At 34.5% G+C, this 15,955-nt stretch overlaps 1 protein-coding gene across 1 annotated transcript; it reads left to right on the top strand.

Moving 5' to 3' along the window:
• Nucleotides 1-1,375: 1,375 nt before the first annotated feature.
• On the top strand, nucleotides 1,376-11,607 carry LOC114316953 (BURP domain-containing protein BNM2A). The gene is made up of 2 exons (XM_028263658.2): nucleotides 1,376-1,524; nucleotides 10,586-11,607. The coding sequence occupies exons 1-2, from the start codon at nucleotides 1,462-1,464 to the stop codon at nucleotides 11,378-11,380; spliced, it is 858 nt and encodes a 285-aa protein (XP_028119459.2). The 5' UTR covers nucleotides 1,376-1,461; the 3' UTR covers nucleotides 11,381-11,607.
• Nucleotides 11,608-15,955: the final 4,348 nt, after the last annotated feature.

Here is a 15,955-nt window from a genome sequence, read left to right as displayed (position 1 = left end):
TTTTTTATAATACAAATTCGATTCAAATATATAGCTACCAACATTCGATCATTTAGATTTTTTATATGAATATTTTACTTAATAAATCTTAAAAAATGAACGATTTGGATCACTGAAATTAGTCTCAAATAAGCTTACCAGACTCAAACGCTCTCTTAAATTGAGATGACCAATTTGAGAGCAGCCAAATTCAAAAATAAAATATAAGAGTAGAACATTTAGTGTTATATCATAAAAAGCTTAGGTTTCTTTTATGTTCACATCTTAATATGATCACAAATCTCATTTTCATGATCTGACGTTCATTTTTTAAGATGTGTTGAGTAGAATATTCATGTAAAAAATCAAGATAATCAAATATCGGTAGTTATACCTTTGAATTAAATTTATATTACAAAAAATAGATAGTTATTCTTAAAATTATATTTTTCATCTATTTTTTTAAAACAAATATGATTCAAACACCTAACTGATGTTCAATTATCTTAATTTTTACACGAACATTCTACCCAATAAGTCCAAAAAATGAACGATTCGAATCACTGTAATTAATTTCAAAATTAGCCTACTAAAACCAAACGCTCTCCTAACGACTTGAGAACAGCTAAACTTATCAGAAAATGAATAATGCTAGAGATCTCAAAAATTTTATTAAATGTCTCACATAAATGTGGGACCCACACAATGTGGGTCTCATATGGGCCACACACCCATGTAAGATATTTGTTAAAAATTTTAGTAGAATTTTTAAGATTTCTAACATTTTTGTCAAAAATAACCCTACTTTTGCTTCCTAACTAACCACTTCAAATTTATTGCTTTTTTCGACCCAGACATTTAATTGTGCTACATGCACCAATTAATATATCAATTAGTATACGAACATTTTATGACATTATTATTTCAAAATTATGACCTCATCCATTATATAAAGAGTGTTACTACATGCACTAATTAGTGTACTTACTAGTGTACCAACATTAGTTATGATATTATTATTGATCTCACTTATTATACAAAGAATAATGTTATATGCACCAATTAGTGTACTAACTAGTGGTATAATTTAAGAGGTTTTTGCTACACTAGTTAGTACACTAATTGGTACATTAATGATGTGGTATAATTTAAGAGGTTTTTGGTACACTAGTTAGTATACTAATTGGTGCATGTAGTACCACCGTTATACAAATTACAAATATCAAAAATATTTTATAAATTATGCCACATCATTAATAGATACACTAGTTAATACTACACTAATTAATACATATAGTATTAGTTTATATAAATGATAAAGATTCAAAATTTTTAAAATTATGTCATATTATCAATTAATATATATAAATTAGGTACAGAATTGTTCTTTATTATTTCATAAACAAAAGATTAAAAAGCAAAGTAAATAGAAAGACTTTGGAGGGGGCAGAGAGAGAGAGAGAGAGAGAAAGAGAGACAGAGATGGGTTCTGCTTCTAGATTTGGCTCTTGCAGTTTGCTCTTTTATGCTCTACTTGTTGCTCAGGTAATGTCTATCCATTTCTCTTATAAATCCATTTATCTATATATACTCTTCTTCTCAAGTCTCTCTCTCTCTCTCTATATATATATATTGCGATCGACTTTTTTTTTTAATTTTTTTTTTCCATTGTTGTAAATCACAGCTCTCAGGCTAAGCCTGACACATGTGGGTTTGTATTCGTTTGCAATATTTGTATATCAATAATGCTTCACTTACCAAGTATTCAAAATTTGGTGTAGATCACGGTCAGAATAAAATTTGATATAAAAAAAATTTAAATTTAAATATTTTTATAGATTTTTTTTGGGGGGGGGGGGGGAATTGAGTTTGCTGAACCATCTAATTGTTTTTCTGTGTCTTTCTTAATTAATGAATAAATGTGTATTTCCATTCAAGTGTACTTGTTGAGTAATATTAGAGAATCAAAAGATTTACATGTAGGTTTTGCACGTTACATTTGATAAAAATTTTAATAAATTTTTTGATTCTGTGGCTTTGTTCGTTCTTGTCATTGTTGGTGTTAAAAACTGAATATACTTCTACACTTGATTGGGAAATAAATGGTTTGAATCTTTTTATATGTGGATCTTATTTTTTTTGTATATTTATTTGGGTTTGAAACAATAGTTGATAGAAAGAGAGAGAATAAATTGTGTATATATTTCATATAGGGGAAGATTACAGACAATTCATGATGGACTGGAGCCGAAAGGATGCACTGCAATATCTTAAAACAATTGAAAAGAGCACTCTCTATTAGTATAAAATATATATATATATATATAATGATGCACTATACACTACTAACATTATTATATTACGCACTATACACTACTAACATTATTATATGACTAATATCTCCTCGCAAATTCAAGGAGGATAAACATCAATTAACTAGAGTTTGGAAACTAGATCACTGAAACAACCAGGAGGATGAGCCTTGGTGAACATATCAGCAGGCTGATTTGTAGAAGCAATAGGGAGAAGATGAACAGTGTCACATGTAACATACTGTCAAATGAAATGACAATCAATCTCAATATGCTTGGTGCGATCATGGAACACATCATTGTGAGCAATTTGAATGTCACTTTGATTGTCACAGTAGAGAGAGGTAGCACCAGAAGAAGAAACACCCATGTAGCAAGGAACCATCGAAGCGAGAGAAGTTCCTGAGTAGTATCAGCAAGAGCTCGATATTCAGTTTCGGTACTAGAGTAGGCAGCGAGGGATTGTTTCTTGCTGCCAAGTAAGAAGAGAATCTGCTAAGAAGAAATAGAAACCCGTGGCGGAGCGTCTATCAGTAGAATCCCCAGTCCAATTAGCATCAGAAAAGGCACACAATTCAAGAGAGAAGTGAGTAGAGTAGTGAAGTCCATGGAACAGAATGTCTTTGAGGTAACGAAGTATGCGGACAAGAGCAGTATAATATGAAGTGCCAGGAGCTGACATGTATTGACTAACAAGATGAACAACATAGGCAATGTCAAGACGAGTCACAGTGAGATAGATGAGACTACTGATAGCTGGCAATAAAAAGTAGCATCAGAGAGAAGATCTCCATCAAGAGGAGTGAGATGAATTTGAAAATCAACTGAAATAGAGGTAGTTTTGCAATCTGTAAGACTAGCACGTGCCAGAAGATCGGATGCATATTTGGCCTGGGACAAGTAGTAACCAGTGGAATCAAGAGAGATTTCAAGCCCTAAGAAGTAGTTAAGAGTTCCAAGGTCCTTCATCTCAAACTGATGATGGAGAAAATGTTTGAGGCGAAGAATACCAGCCGCATCATCACCAGTGATAATCATATCATCCACATAAAGAAGAAAAAGAGTGGTACTATGAGTAGTAGTCTGAACAAATAAAGCAGAGTCATAGAAGTTAGAGGTGAACTCGAAGTCAAGAATGGTGGAGCTAAACTTAGCAAACCAAGCTCGGAGGGCTTGCTTGAGACCATAGAGGGCACGTTGTAGTTTGCAAACCTTATGAGCGGGATAAGTAGCCCTAGGGGGAGGTTGCATGTAGACCTCCTCAAGAAGATTACCATTAAGGAAAGTATTTTTGACATCTATCTGAAAAAACTCCCAGTGGCGAGCAGTAGCAACAACAAGCAAACTGAGAGCAGAGGTAAGCTGAGCAACATGGGAGAAGGTCTCCTCATAATCAATACCATATTCCTGGTTGAAACCCTTTGCAACAAAAGGAGCTTTGTAGCGTTCAATAGAGCCATCATAATGGGTCTTGATTTTGTATACCCATTTGCAGCCAATCGCAGTCTTGCTAGGAAGAAGATCAACAACATCCCAAGTATGAGTTTTGCCCAAAGCCTGGAGTTCATCAGTCATAGCTTGCTGCCAAAGAGGATTAGTGCAAGCCTTACAATAAGAGGTAGGCTCATAAGTAGAGAAGGAAGCAAACCCAACAATATAATCACAAAGATGAATAGGTGGTTGACTTACCTGGTATGGTCGACCCATAGGAGGATCTGTGGGGGAAAGAGCTGGTGGAGAAGGAGGAGACGGGCTAGAAGGCGCAATGAGAGGTGGACCATCAAGGAGAGTAGTCTGGATGGGATCAGGGGTCAACAAAGGCGTCTTAATGAAGGAGGAACCTGCATGAAAGTCATTAGAGAAGTGATCTATGAAAGGATTAGAAAACATAACGGAAGTGGAGAGGGCGGGTAAGTGAAAAGAGGATAGGGAGGAAAACATTTTGTGCTCTAAGAAAACCATATGACGAAAGACACGAAGACGTTTAGAGAGAGGATCCCAACAGCGATAGCCTTTATGTTCAATCCCATACCAAAAAAAACAGCAAAGACGAGAACGAGGTTCAAGCTTGGTGTGTTTATGGGATTGAAGCAGAACAAAACAGGCAGAGCCAAAAACCCAAAGATTGGTGCATGAAGGGCGAGTGCCATACAAATGTTCAAAGGGAGTTTGATTATTGATGATAGAGGTAGGAACACAATTGATAGTGTACACAGCAGTAAGCCCAGCTTCCCCCCCAAAAGTTTTCAAGGCATGAATAAAACAGAAAGAGAGCACGAGCAATTTCAACAATATACCGATGTTTCCGTTCAGCACGTCCATTTTGTTGGGACGTGCCAGCACAAGAACGATGAGGCTGAGTACCATGACTCTGAAAAAAGGAAAGGAAATTTGTATCCCGATATTCCATAGCATTGTCAGAGCGAAATTTTTTAATGGTCTTTGAAAATTGGGTGTGGACCATTTTGGCAAAGTGATAATAAAGGTGTTTAAGTTCAGACCAAGTTTTCATGAGAAAAAATCAAGTAAACCCAGAAAAATTATCAATAAAAACAACTAAATAACGAGATCCCCCCATGGTAGTAATAGGTGATGGGCCCCTAATATCTGAATGTATGAGATCAAAAGGTGCATGAGAAACAGAAGTACTTTTATTAAATGATAAAGCAGGTTGTTTTGCAAGTTGACAGGATAAACAATCAAAAGTATCTGGAAGTACATGACCCAATTGACCACTAGAAATCAAAGACTTTAACCGACTAACAAAAATATGCCCTAAGTGACAATGCCAAAGATGAAAAGGAGACAAAAAGGAAGCAGATGTAGGAGTAGCAAACTGTGGGGAGTCAGGAACATGAAGGTGCATGAGTTCATAGAGACGTCCATGCTTACAGTAGATCCCAATAGTCTGTCCCATCTGAAAATCCTGCACCAAATAACCATTAGCAGAAAATGTGACAGTTAGACCAAGCTTACATAATTGACCAATAGAGATAAGGTTTAATGTTAGAGCAGGGATATAATAACTTGAGGTAAAGATAAATGAGATTTGGAAACAAAACCAACATGACTGACAGACATGAGAGAACCATCAGCAGTATGAATAGAGGGAATATGAGTAAAGGGAGAGATGAAAGAGAATATAGTAGAGCTGAAAGTCATATGATTACAACAGACGGAGTCAAAATACCAAGAAGAGTTACCTGGAGTCACAGACAAAGCAGTAGGAGGAGATGTGTACCAGAAGTGGAGAGAAACTGTTTGAACATGGCCTCAACATCAATTTGAGAAAAGACAGGGGCAGACGGAGCATGAGACTCAGAGAAATCCTTAGAGGCAGCAGCAGCAGTGTTATGAGCAGGCAAAGGCTGATTCCCGAGACGATAAGAGCTCCCTCTAGAAGAGCCACCGCGAGAGGAGTGGCTAGTGGAAGATGACCGGGATGGATTGCGAAAACAATCCTGCTGCAGATGACTGAGACCAAGTTTGTTTCAGTATTGGCAAGATCTGACAGGGCAATAAACCAGAAGATGAGTAGAAAGAAGGCCCCGATTCTAACAATAGATGCAGGCAGTGGATTGCTAGGTCAGTGAGGGCCGTGACGAAGGAGTGGTAATAACAAAGTCCACATGATGAGTCTGGAGAGTACCAAGACGAGTCTCCTCAGATAACAGTTCAGAAATAGCCTGTTCAAGAGTGGGCAACAGAAGGCGATGAAGAATAAATGCATACACGAGCTCAAAATAGGGAGTGTAAGTTATGAAAATGGAACCAACCGTTGCTAATTACAATATGTAGTGAATAAAATAGCATCTTCAAGGTGAGGCCATGCCGCTTCTAAGAGAGCAAGCTGGTCCTAAACAGAATACATCTGAGAAAGAAAATCATTAATAGACTGACTGGATTCTTGGCGCATGTGGTGAAGTTAACTCTGAAGTTGATACTGATGGGCAGGACTGGTAGCCTAGTATCGTTCTTTCAAAAAATCCCAAATGTCTTTAGCAGGAGTGATAACAGAGTCAAGCTGAAAACGATCAAACTGAAGACTAATAGAGGGAACAGAGGTATTCCGAAGCCAAGTAATGATCTGGTAGTTCTTACTGTCTCAATCTTCTAGTCGGTCTTCATATGTAGCAATAGGTTCATTGACCTCTTTCACCGGTTGGGTCATATCCTCGGTGATAATGCGCCAGAGCTTTTTACCTTTAAGGAAGGAAGATATGGCTTGGGCCCACAGAACATAATTGGAACCATTAAGAAGAACAGAAATCGAATGGGAGGCATCATGGCGATCCATAATAATAGTGGAGTAGGACTAATTAAAATAGGAACAGACCTGTAAGAGAAAAATCAGGTAAAACAGAGCGTACCAGTGAGTCCGGAAAGTTGAAAATAGCTAAGAAAGGGGCTGCTGAGCAGAGATGACATCAGATGCTGACGTGAGCAAGCAATAGCAAAAGTTGAGACGCGTCGAACACAAAAGTGGCGCGTGACGGCATGTGGAGGCATTTTTGGTGACAGGGGTGGTGTCGTTGGAATCGTGAGGTGATTCCGAGTAGGTTGGTATAGTGCCACTGTGCACGGAACTAAGCACCAAAGTCAAAAAAGGTCAGAAGTGTAGAGCTGGACTTTGATACCATGAAACAATAGTTGATACAAAGAGAAGGAGAAAGAAAATAAATTATATATATATTTCATATTGTTAACAATAGTCGGGGGCTCCTTTTATAGGAGAAGATTATAGACAATTCATGGTGGACTGAAGCCGAAAGGATGCACTACACTATCTTAAAGCAACTGAAAGGAGCACTATCTACAAGTATAAAATATATATATATATATACATATGTATAAGGATGCACTATAATACTAACATTATTATATTACGCGCTATACACTACTAACATTATTATATGACTAACAGGGTTTTTTCCTTACACTTTAAGAGGTTGTTTGTATTAATTATTTACACTATTATAATAAGAAAATACAAGGGGCAATACGAAAATTTGATGAAGTAGTTGTTACACCTATTTTTCTATTATTGAAAGGGCAAATATGTGTTGGATAATCTTCACTGTATTTAAAAGATTTAATTCTATTGTGTACACAACAATAATTAGAATTTAAAGAAATAAAGAAAAGGAGAGAATTTGTTTGATTACAAAAATCAAACTCGAAATAAAAATAAATAAATAAAAACAGATTTTATTTTGTTACAAAAACAAAATTTAAATCTGATTTTTAATAAATAAAAACAACACTGAAAATAAATTAAATAACTTACTTGATTTAATTTGTTCGAATTATTTTCTGATCAAGTCCAGTGTTTGACACTGTGTCCTTAAGACAGATTCGTCCTCTCCACGGTGCTTTCAGAATTTGGACGTCTATCTCCCAGGATGAAATGATCTTACCACAAACAATAGCAGCACTACAAATTGTTTGTCTTACGAACACACTAAGTGTTTACACTCTTTTTTTCAGAAATAAAATGCAGCAAGATGAAGAATATAATTAGCACAAGTGAAATACGAAATTTCTGAATACAAAATATCAAATAAGGGTGGTCCTATTTACAGATGTAAATGTGGCTCTTGGTTTTAAATTGAACAGGTATGATACCTGTTGGTTTTGAATTCAAACAGATTTGAATCTGTTAACAATTCAAACAGATAGCAAAAACGGGAAGGGCCCTGTTTGGGTGTGCACTAATTCCAAACTAGTTTATTTCTGTTTGAAAACAGGAAGGGCCCTGTTTGGATGTACAGAAAATCCAAATCAATTTAATTTGAATTCTGGATTTTATTTTACCAAAAAATAAAATTAAATTCAAATGTTTTTGGCCCAAAAAGATTAGAAGCCACACCACACCTGGACGGACGGCGGCGCGCGCGGTGATTTTTGGGTCCAATGGGTCTAGCCCATTTTGCCCATAACCTCTCCCTCTAAAACACTTGGGTACCCCTTGGGGCACACCCCAAGTATCTCACCCAAGCCTTATAAACCCTTTCAAAACTTCCCACCAAATCAATGTGGGACAAGCCAATTTACAACCTTAAGGAATTTCCACCAAAACTCCATTTCCATAGAGCACACTTTGGCTTCAATTTCCCATTCACTCGGTAATGGTTTTGAGCAACCAAATATACCACGTGAATCACAACGCGGCATAGAACGCGTTACCACTTTGACCCGAGTAAATCGACACTCGGGGCCCACCTAAAAAATAGACCAAACTTGAGAAAAAATTCTGATTTTACCCAGAATTTTTCTACCATTTTCAACAATATGTAAAATTAAATGCAAACTAAAAGAATAAATATGCAAAATTACTACTAATTAAAAAGATAATTATATTAAACAAATTCATATAAATACAATGGAAAGTGAGTTAATGGGATCAAAAGTAGGATTAAGTAGGATAGGGAGAGAAGAAATAGGTATAAGAGTAGGTAATAAAAGTAAATAATAAATATATAAAACAAAATTACATAATTCAATAAAGTAAATAATAAATATATAAAACAAAATTACATAATTCAATAAACATTTAAAAAAATCACATACTTTTTGAGAGTTGGCACTGATAGAAGGGAAATACTATGGTGCACAAATTATGTCATTTGTGAGGTGTGAGTTTGATTATCACAAATGACATAACTCAATACTGTGAAAGTCATAATTCAAAAAAAAAAAAGTTATAATTAAATATCACATGAGGAATAACCAAACAACACTTGAATAATAACTAAATCATAATTAATATCATAATATATCATAATTAATAACATAATAAATCATAAATATTGATTCAAAAGTCGTAACCAAATGTGCATGTACCGTAACGTAAGTAAGAAATCTACCAAATAATAGGGTAGGAAGTGGATTAATTATTCACCCCAAAAAAAAAAAATTGTAAGTGGATTAAAGGAGAAAAACTACAAATAAACAGAATAAAAAGAGAAAAAATATGAAAAAAACTACTTAATAAAAAATTAATATTAAGAAAATGATAAAATTAATATTAAAGTACTCACCAAGCTGCGTGCCACTCTTCTAGCGTATTATATTTGATTTTAATTTTGATTGTTATTTATTGAGTTTCATTGTAATATGCTCTATTAGCGTATTAAAAAAAACACAACAGCAGCATAGTTTAAGGTGATAATTTTTTTAGTTTAATCGGAAGAGAAAAACTCACTGAATTATTTGATAGAACCAATTAAATACTAGATATAGGGGGTGGGCTTGTATTTAATTCTGTAAAATAATTGTGCAAATGTAGCATAGCAATGGAGGTGTGGCCAATGACTTGTAATGAGACTTTATTTTAGTGATATGGGTAAGGACTAGTATAACGATTAAAATGGAGTGTGCACATTCAACAGTAAGAAACTAGGTACTTATATGATCCAAAAAAAATTTGGAACAGTATTAAAAAAGAAAAATGTTTGGTGGCCATAAATTTTGTGGCTCAAATGGCCCGAAATTGCCAAAACGACGTCATTTTGGCTTGTTTTGCATCTAAAACGACGTCGTTTTGACAGTTTCGGACCATTTGAGCCACAGAATTTGTGGCCTCCTAGCATTGCTGATAAAAAAAATGACAAAACATGATTGGTTTGGTACACAATCACGTGATATTCCTAGAACATTAGATAATTTTTGTTCCATGTGACTCCAATTTTTATTAAGCAGTAGTTACACAACTTTTCAAAACAATAAAAATTGCCTACTACTCTCCAATCTAAATATAAAAATTTCGTAGATTTTTTATTTTTCCATAGAATTATTTTTTTTTTTATAGGAGGTTTGAAGTTAGCGAAACTCACAATGAATATAATCTATTGATTTACTTTTCTGAATATGTAATATTGTTATAATTAATTAATACACTTTTTATGTGTGTGTATTTTTATTGGTATTATTATTTTTTTAAAATTTTTTTGTATCTAGTAGAGCTAATCGTATATCAAAAAAAGAAGAATAAAAAATTGATCACAAAAAATACGTAAGTCACAAGTCAGTGCGGTGGAATCTACTAACTTATGAGTGATTTTTTCATCCATAATAAAACTAATTATCTATTGAAAAGCCTAAAAACACGTGAAATTGGTAACAGAAAGTGGTACATAATAGAAATTTTAAAATATTTTATTTAATGTCACTCAACTCGCATATTAGTATGTTTAACAAAAAATGGTTTGATGTTTAACAAAAATTACTTTGATTCCAAATTATCATTATTATTACTAAAAAAAAAAACTAATTCTGTAGTGATTTGATTACAGTGCACCCACATCAACAGCTCTAGGGGCAGCTGGAAGGACGTTGACAAACAGGCCTACAATTTGCAGCAATCCACCATGGATGACCATATTCAAATTCTTGCAAAGAAAGCTCATGATGATCTATCATACCACATTTTCTTCACTGTAAATGACCTAAAAGTAGGCAAAAAAATTCCCCTATACTTCTCCATAGAAGACCCTTCAAGCTCCCCTCCTCTCCTCCCCCGGGTTGTAGCGGATTCCATCCCATTCTCATCTTCCCAACTCCCACAACTCCTTCAATTCCTCTCCTTCTCCAAAGACTCCCCACAAGCCAAAGCAATGCAACAAACACTCCACCAATGCGAGCTCCAACCCCTTGATGGCGAGACCAAGTTCTGTTCCACTTCCTTAGAATCCATGCTCGATTTTACGCGCTCAATATTCGGTACGAACACCCAATTCAAAGTCCTAACCACCAAACTTCTCTCCAAGCACACCTCAGTTCTCCAAAACTACACCATTTTTGAAGCGCCACGAGCACTGGATGCTGTTAATAAAATGGTGGCGTGTCACGCCATGCCTTACCCTTATAAGGTGTTCTATTGCCATTGTCAAGAGGGGGATCATCAGAGGGTGTTTGAGGTTTTGTTGGGCGGTGAGAATGGGGAGAGAGTGGAGGCTGTTGGGGTTTGCCATATGGATACTTCGCAGTGGAACGACGATCATGTTGCGTTTCGTGTGCTGGGGATTCGGCCTGGTGGGTCTCCGGTATGCCATGTCTTCCCTACTGATAATCTCATTTGGGTTGCATAGCCATGGTCAAGTTTAGTTGTGTGAGTTTGATTGTGTATGTATGTGCACATCAAAATCTTGCTAGTACAATCTTGTAACCTAGTTATGATGTATGTTACCTGCGCTCTTCTATTTCTCTCGCAGGACTTGTATTCATCAATATGATATGAATAAAGGTGTGATATATGTCTATCGTATCCAATTTATGATATGAATAAATGTGTGAAATATGTGTCTGTCGTATCCAATTTAAACACTCAGATCCTTTAATTTGTTACAATATATGAGTAGAAGAAACTCACATTTGTTAGTAAAATAATATTTTTAGCATCTCATATGAATTAAATATAGAAATTTTATATTTTTTCTAAATTCTATTCAATTTCAAGTATATTTCTATATGATTTATAACATTTTATCCAAAAATATTACATAATATGCAATATATATATGTGTGTGTAGGGTGTGTATAGGACACGTCCTCACACCCTCGTACCCATATCAAATTTTGGATATATATATATATATATATATATCAAAATTTGAAGATTTAAATTTAAAGCAATATCACGTACCTCGAATTTGCGCTTGCCTCGAATGACTCAAATTTCATTTTGCCAGCCGTCTGATCGGTCGTTCGGCAAAAATGTTGACAGTTGCGGCCAACAACGTGACAACCGCGGTAGACAAGTATTTCACTCGGTCATCCGGCCGGTTGGCTGGTGAATACAAATTTAAGTCATTCGAAACAGCCCAATTCGAGGCACCAAAAATTTCTGTTAAATTTATATAATACACAATTGCAATCAATACTCGTACCCGAATTCATATAGAATAGGCTGTGGTTGCATATGTGGTGAAGTGCTAATATATGTATGAAAAAAAAGGGGGTATATTTTGATATGGTTGGTGTCATTTACAACGTTTCCTATATTTGTTGAACCCCAGTTTGTAAAGAGCTACTCCCATCGTTTCAAACTGTTCCTCTCGCATGAAAAATAAGAATTTAAAAATATTTTTTTTCATATTAAAATTTTCAAAAACAAAATCCACCAATTGAAAGATTCAATTAAGCCTTTTCAATATGTGAAAAAAAAAAAAAAAAATTCTAACACAAAAATACATTATTTTTAAATTATAATTTTGGTGTCACGTAGATAATTTGAGGTGGATGTAGTAACTTGAAAGATTCAATTAAGCCTTTTCAATATGTGAAAAAAAAAAATAATTCTAACACAAAAATACATTATTTTTAAATTATAATTTTGGTGTCACATAGATAATTTGAGGTGGATGTAGTAACTTGAATTTGATAGTCAATTTTTTTAAAAATAAATAAAATAAAATAAAATAAGCCAAAAACGAGTTAACATAACAGTTATATATACACTAGGTGAACTTTATTATAATTATTCAAAGTTATCTGGGTCTCTAATGCAATAGTTAAAAGTTTAAATTTTTCCCGGTCATTACAAATTGATCCTGCAAAATCAGTGCAAAAAAATAAATAAAAAACAATTGGAGCCAAGTATAAAAGGATTAGGAGTCTCATAAATAAAAAGACTCCTGCAAAAGAGGTGGTGGCAAGTTTGGCCCACATGAAATAAATCCATAACGAAAGAGGCCCAATTAAAATCTTAGGGCTTGCCAATGACCCTTAAAAACAAGGGGAAATTACCCATAGGTCCCATGGGAAACATGTGATCTCCATTTAATCCCATAACTTTTTCACTACACCCAAAAGTCCTTTCCCCTCTCTCTCTACTTTTTGCTTCCCTTCCTCTCTCGTTTTTTTTTCTACATTTTTCTGTCACCGTGTTTGTCATGGAAGAGGACCACCGGTGATCATATCTTTCTCCATTGATCGGGGTTCATTGATAACCACCAAGCATTGAAATCAACTCCGACGAAGAAGATGATATATTTTCTGACGAAGAAGATGAATGGATCTACTTAGATCTGATATAGATCTACTCAGATCTACATCAGATCTGAGTAGATCTACACAGATTTGGTTAGACATCCGTCTTTCCCCTTCGATCTCTTTTTTTTTTTTTCTCTCTCCGCTATACACTTCTGTTTTTCTGTTCTAATGGAGAAAATTTTCGAATTCTGAACAAGCAGTTTTCGAGTTTTAGTTACAGGCGGTGAAAAATGTAAAATTTTGCAGTTTCAAATTTTTTTTTTGGTGCTGGAATGAATCATGGTTTAAAATTGTAAAATTTTGCAGTTTTATAACATTCTTTAGAACTGTAAAATTTTACAGTTTCATAACATGTTTTTTAATTTTTTTTTTCCGGCAATATTCTAGACATTCCGGTGAGTTTCCGGCGACCGTTAAACGGAAGTCCGACGATAGTAAGATGTGAACAGTGTCTATAAATTAAAAAAAAAAAAAAGGATTTTTTGGTAACAATTAAAAATGTGTTGGACTAATTGGTGCAAGTATTTTGTTTTGGGATTAGTTGGGTTTTGAACTTGTTACATGGGACTTATCAGTAAGTTCCCCTAAAAACAAAAAGACCCTTTCAATATAAAAAAATGAATTGTCCATAAATCGCAACCAACCCACATACATGGGGCTTTCATGTATGTTTTAGCAAATGGGGGAAAAAAAATCCAAAGTTAAGAAAAAAGGGGTTTGCATTTAAAAAAAAAAAAAAAATTTGGGGCCGAGAGACACCAAAGCCAAGAAGTAATCTTATCCATGATCTAAAGAAGGTCTAGATAAAAACTCCAGATTGTCCTGATTTACACAATTAAGAAAATTCACTAATACAAATCATGAGAGGGCATTTGTTGGTACATAAATTTCAACCAAATTTATGTCACATACAGAGCCTACGATAGGCATATGGAAGTTAATCACTTTCTAAAAGTATCAATATGATCCGTTGAAGTACATAAATAAAACAACGTCGTATCTCAATGATGTTATTCAAGATACCTAAGAATGACACTTAGAGCATACAGTAAGGATATCACAGAGGATGAAGTCCAAAGGATTAACCCAAATGATCAATAATGGTTAATCAGATATAAGATTAACCAGATATGATACGCCAAAATTCAAGTGGCGTTATTATTCAATTTGAAATTCAAATTGAAGAGAGCACGCTCTTATCACATAGATGACCCTCTATAAATATGAGGGCCACCACACAAGGAAGGGGGATTGGAAAATCATGAGATCAGAAATCAAATATTAGAGAGAAAGAGAGAGAAAGAGAAAGAGAGAAGCCTACGCTACACTACAAAATATCTAATATGATAGCAAGCGATAGGTAAAAGATTCCAAACCCAACAATTATATCTTGTATCCAAGGGTTCTAAATCCCTACAATTTCAATAAAATATTTATTTTCCTTAAATTGTATTATGTTAATTTTTTGTTATTCATTAATCGGAGGTTTCATTTAGTTAAAATGTGTAATTAACGATATGGAATACAAATCGGAAATATGAATATGCTATTCAAATAATCAACACTATTTAGTCCAAAAACTAAACAATAAACATTTGTAACATAAACTTCAAAATGTGTTAAAACACTTCAAGTTTCGAAATTTGTGTATATAGGCATCAAGTTATACCAAGAGAAAGCCTAAAATAGAAGAAGATGCAGCTTCAGTAACAATCACCTTTCATATTTCTGTTCTCTACAGTGTTGTTGTCAGGACCCAAACCTGCTCCTATAGGTTTAGCGTCATGACCGGCCAGTAATCATTGATTACCTATGGCCTCCATACAAAAATCTCTTAATATAAAGTACAGGGCTTAGCGGAAGTTAAGATGACATAGAAATTATCCATTGAGCTATAGGTATACATAGAGATCTAGTATATCGAGCAAAGTTTTTTTCCAAAAGTGTAACCATCATAACTATACAAAGTCATGTCTTACAAGAATTCAACCCCAACCATATACAAATACAAAATCACTGAAACGCACAAAAGGGGTTCGACTAGCATGGCTCCACCCGAGCCTGGTTACTTCACTTGGAAGCTGTTCAAAGGGTAGACTTGGGTAGACTCGAGGCTTTCCTAACTCTGATGTTCAGCTTGCCCACCTACATATATATATATATATATATAGATAAATAGTGAGCTAGAGCCCAATGAGTAATAACAGAATAAAGAAGTTATATGAATGAAGCTCAATAATATTATTAAACCAAATTTCATTTCATTATCAAGATCTTTCAATATCGTTTCCATTAAGTAACAACATTCTAGTGATAACGGACCATGTGTCAATCAATCCAAAAGCCATGGTATTGTTTCCCCCAGGCAAGAGCCTATATTCGGCAGATGCCACAAAACCATTTCAAAATAGAACTTCATTAATTATAAGAAAAGAGTGTTTTCAATAGGCCATGCTATCAATTATCAAATCATTTCAATAATTCATTCAATCAATCACATATTCAGTTCGATAGCAATAACATTTTCGAAAGTAAAGATAAATTGAACATATCTTTATAGAGTTATTAATCACAGTGGTTTGTGTTGTCACTTGAACGTCCACCTAAACAAAACACATAACAAAGCACAATTGAAACTCCATTTCATTTTAACTCAATTCTCTTTATGTGTT

Source organism: Camellia sinensis, chromosome 3, assembly GCF_055761805.1.
Source record: "Camellia sinensis isolate YWXY chromosome 3, ASM5576180v1, whole genome shotgun sequence".
Taxonomy (NCBI): Eukaryota; Viridiplantae; Streptophyta; class Magnoliopsida; order Ericales; family Theaceae; genus Camellia; species Camellia sinensis.
The sequence above is the reverse complement of the archived record's forward strand: the minus strand, read 5'-3'. Positions and strand labels throughout refer to the sequence as shown.

What these genes read in the sequence shown, in the direction of transcription:
- LOC114316953 (XM_028263658.2), top strand. Translation starts at nt 1,462, where the DNA reads ATGGGTTCTGCTTCTAGATTTGGCTCTTGCAGTTTGCTCTTTTATGCT. An exon ending in ATGCTCTACTTGTTGCTCAG is followed by an intron (nt 1,525 to 10,585) that starts GTAATGTCTATC and finishes ATTTGATTACAG; the next exon opens with TGCACCCACATCAACAGCTC.